Below are 855 nucleotides of genomic sequence, written 5' to 3' on the forward strand. Positions count from 1 at the left end.
CTCCGGCTGCGAGGCCTGAGTGGCTTCCAGCCGCCGGCCCATCGCAGAGTTCCCACAGCGTTCCCTGCGCATGCGCAGGAAGCGCTCTTTTACTTTTGGGGAGATTTAAGTATCCCCCGTACAGTTTTTAAAACTTTTTAGATTTTTGTGAACACCTGGGGACTGCCCCAAGTGTGCAGGAAAATCTCCCTGCCCCCCAGGTGCCCCCGATGTGCGGATTTAGATATCCGCACGCAGGGGGTGCCTTCGCTATTAGATATATAGATTGTTGGCCCTCTATTCTGTTTGACTTACCTTTTTTGGTTCTCGTTCCCAGGTTTCAGGGTGAAGTCCCTCCCCCCTTTTCTTCCCAGTTACATTTTGTGGCACACATGGCCCAGCCTGTCAAAATGACGTTTGTGTCAGATCCGGCTCTCATCACAAATGAGATTGACACCTCTAGTCAGGTGGAGTGACACAGCAAAACCTTGAACCTGCTCACTTATCTCTCAGCTTGCCCTACCCTGCAAGGCTGTTGTGAGGGTACAGAAGAGGGAGGGAGAACCACCCACCCACACTGCTGAGAGCTCCTCGGGAGGGAGGGATAAGTCAAGAGAAAGGACATCACACTTATCCCAGGAGAGAACTTCCATCCTTTAGATACAAGGAAAGTCCAAGGCCCAGCCTGGGCCGTCCTCTCTCTCATGCACCTGTTTGTGCACACTTACCTGGTCGTCATGACGATGACTAGCACATTCTGTTCCCACACCATGCGCCAGAAGTCGCCGTAGGTGTTTTCTAGTGGTCCTGTAGCAAAAAAACAGGCATTGGAGGAAGGCAAAGGAGAAATCCTTACTGGGCTGGATCCACTCTTTC

At 51.9% G+C, this 855-nt stretch overlaps 1 protein-coding gene across 1 annotated transcript in view; it reads right to left on the reverse strand.

Annotated features, from left to right (window-relative positions):
- PTPN9 (protein tyrosine phosphatase, non-receptor type 9) overlaps positions 1-855 on the reverse strand; it is a 71,211-nt gene that overhangs the window by 10,112 nt on the left and 60,244 nt on the right. Inside the window, exon 10 of the mRNA XM_015424782.1 lies at positions 708-786. Coding sequence (XP_015280268.1) covers positions 708-786 — 79 coding nt within the window. The remainder of the gene's footprint in view (positions 1-707; positions 787-855) is intronic.

Source organism: Gekko japonicus, unplaced genomic scaffold, assembly GCF_001447785.1.
Source record: "Gekko japonicus isolate JY-2015 unplaced genomic scaffold, Gekko_japonicus_V1.1 scaffold892, whole genome shotgun sequence".
Classification (NCBI taxonomy): domain Eukaryota; kingdom Metazoa; phylum Chordata; class Lepidosauria; order Squamata; family Gekkonidae; genus Gekko; species Gekko japonicus.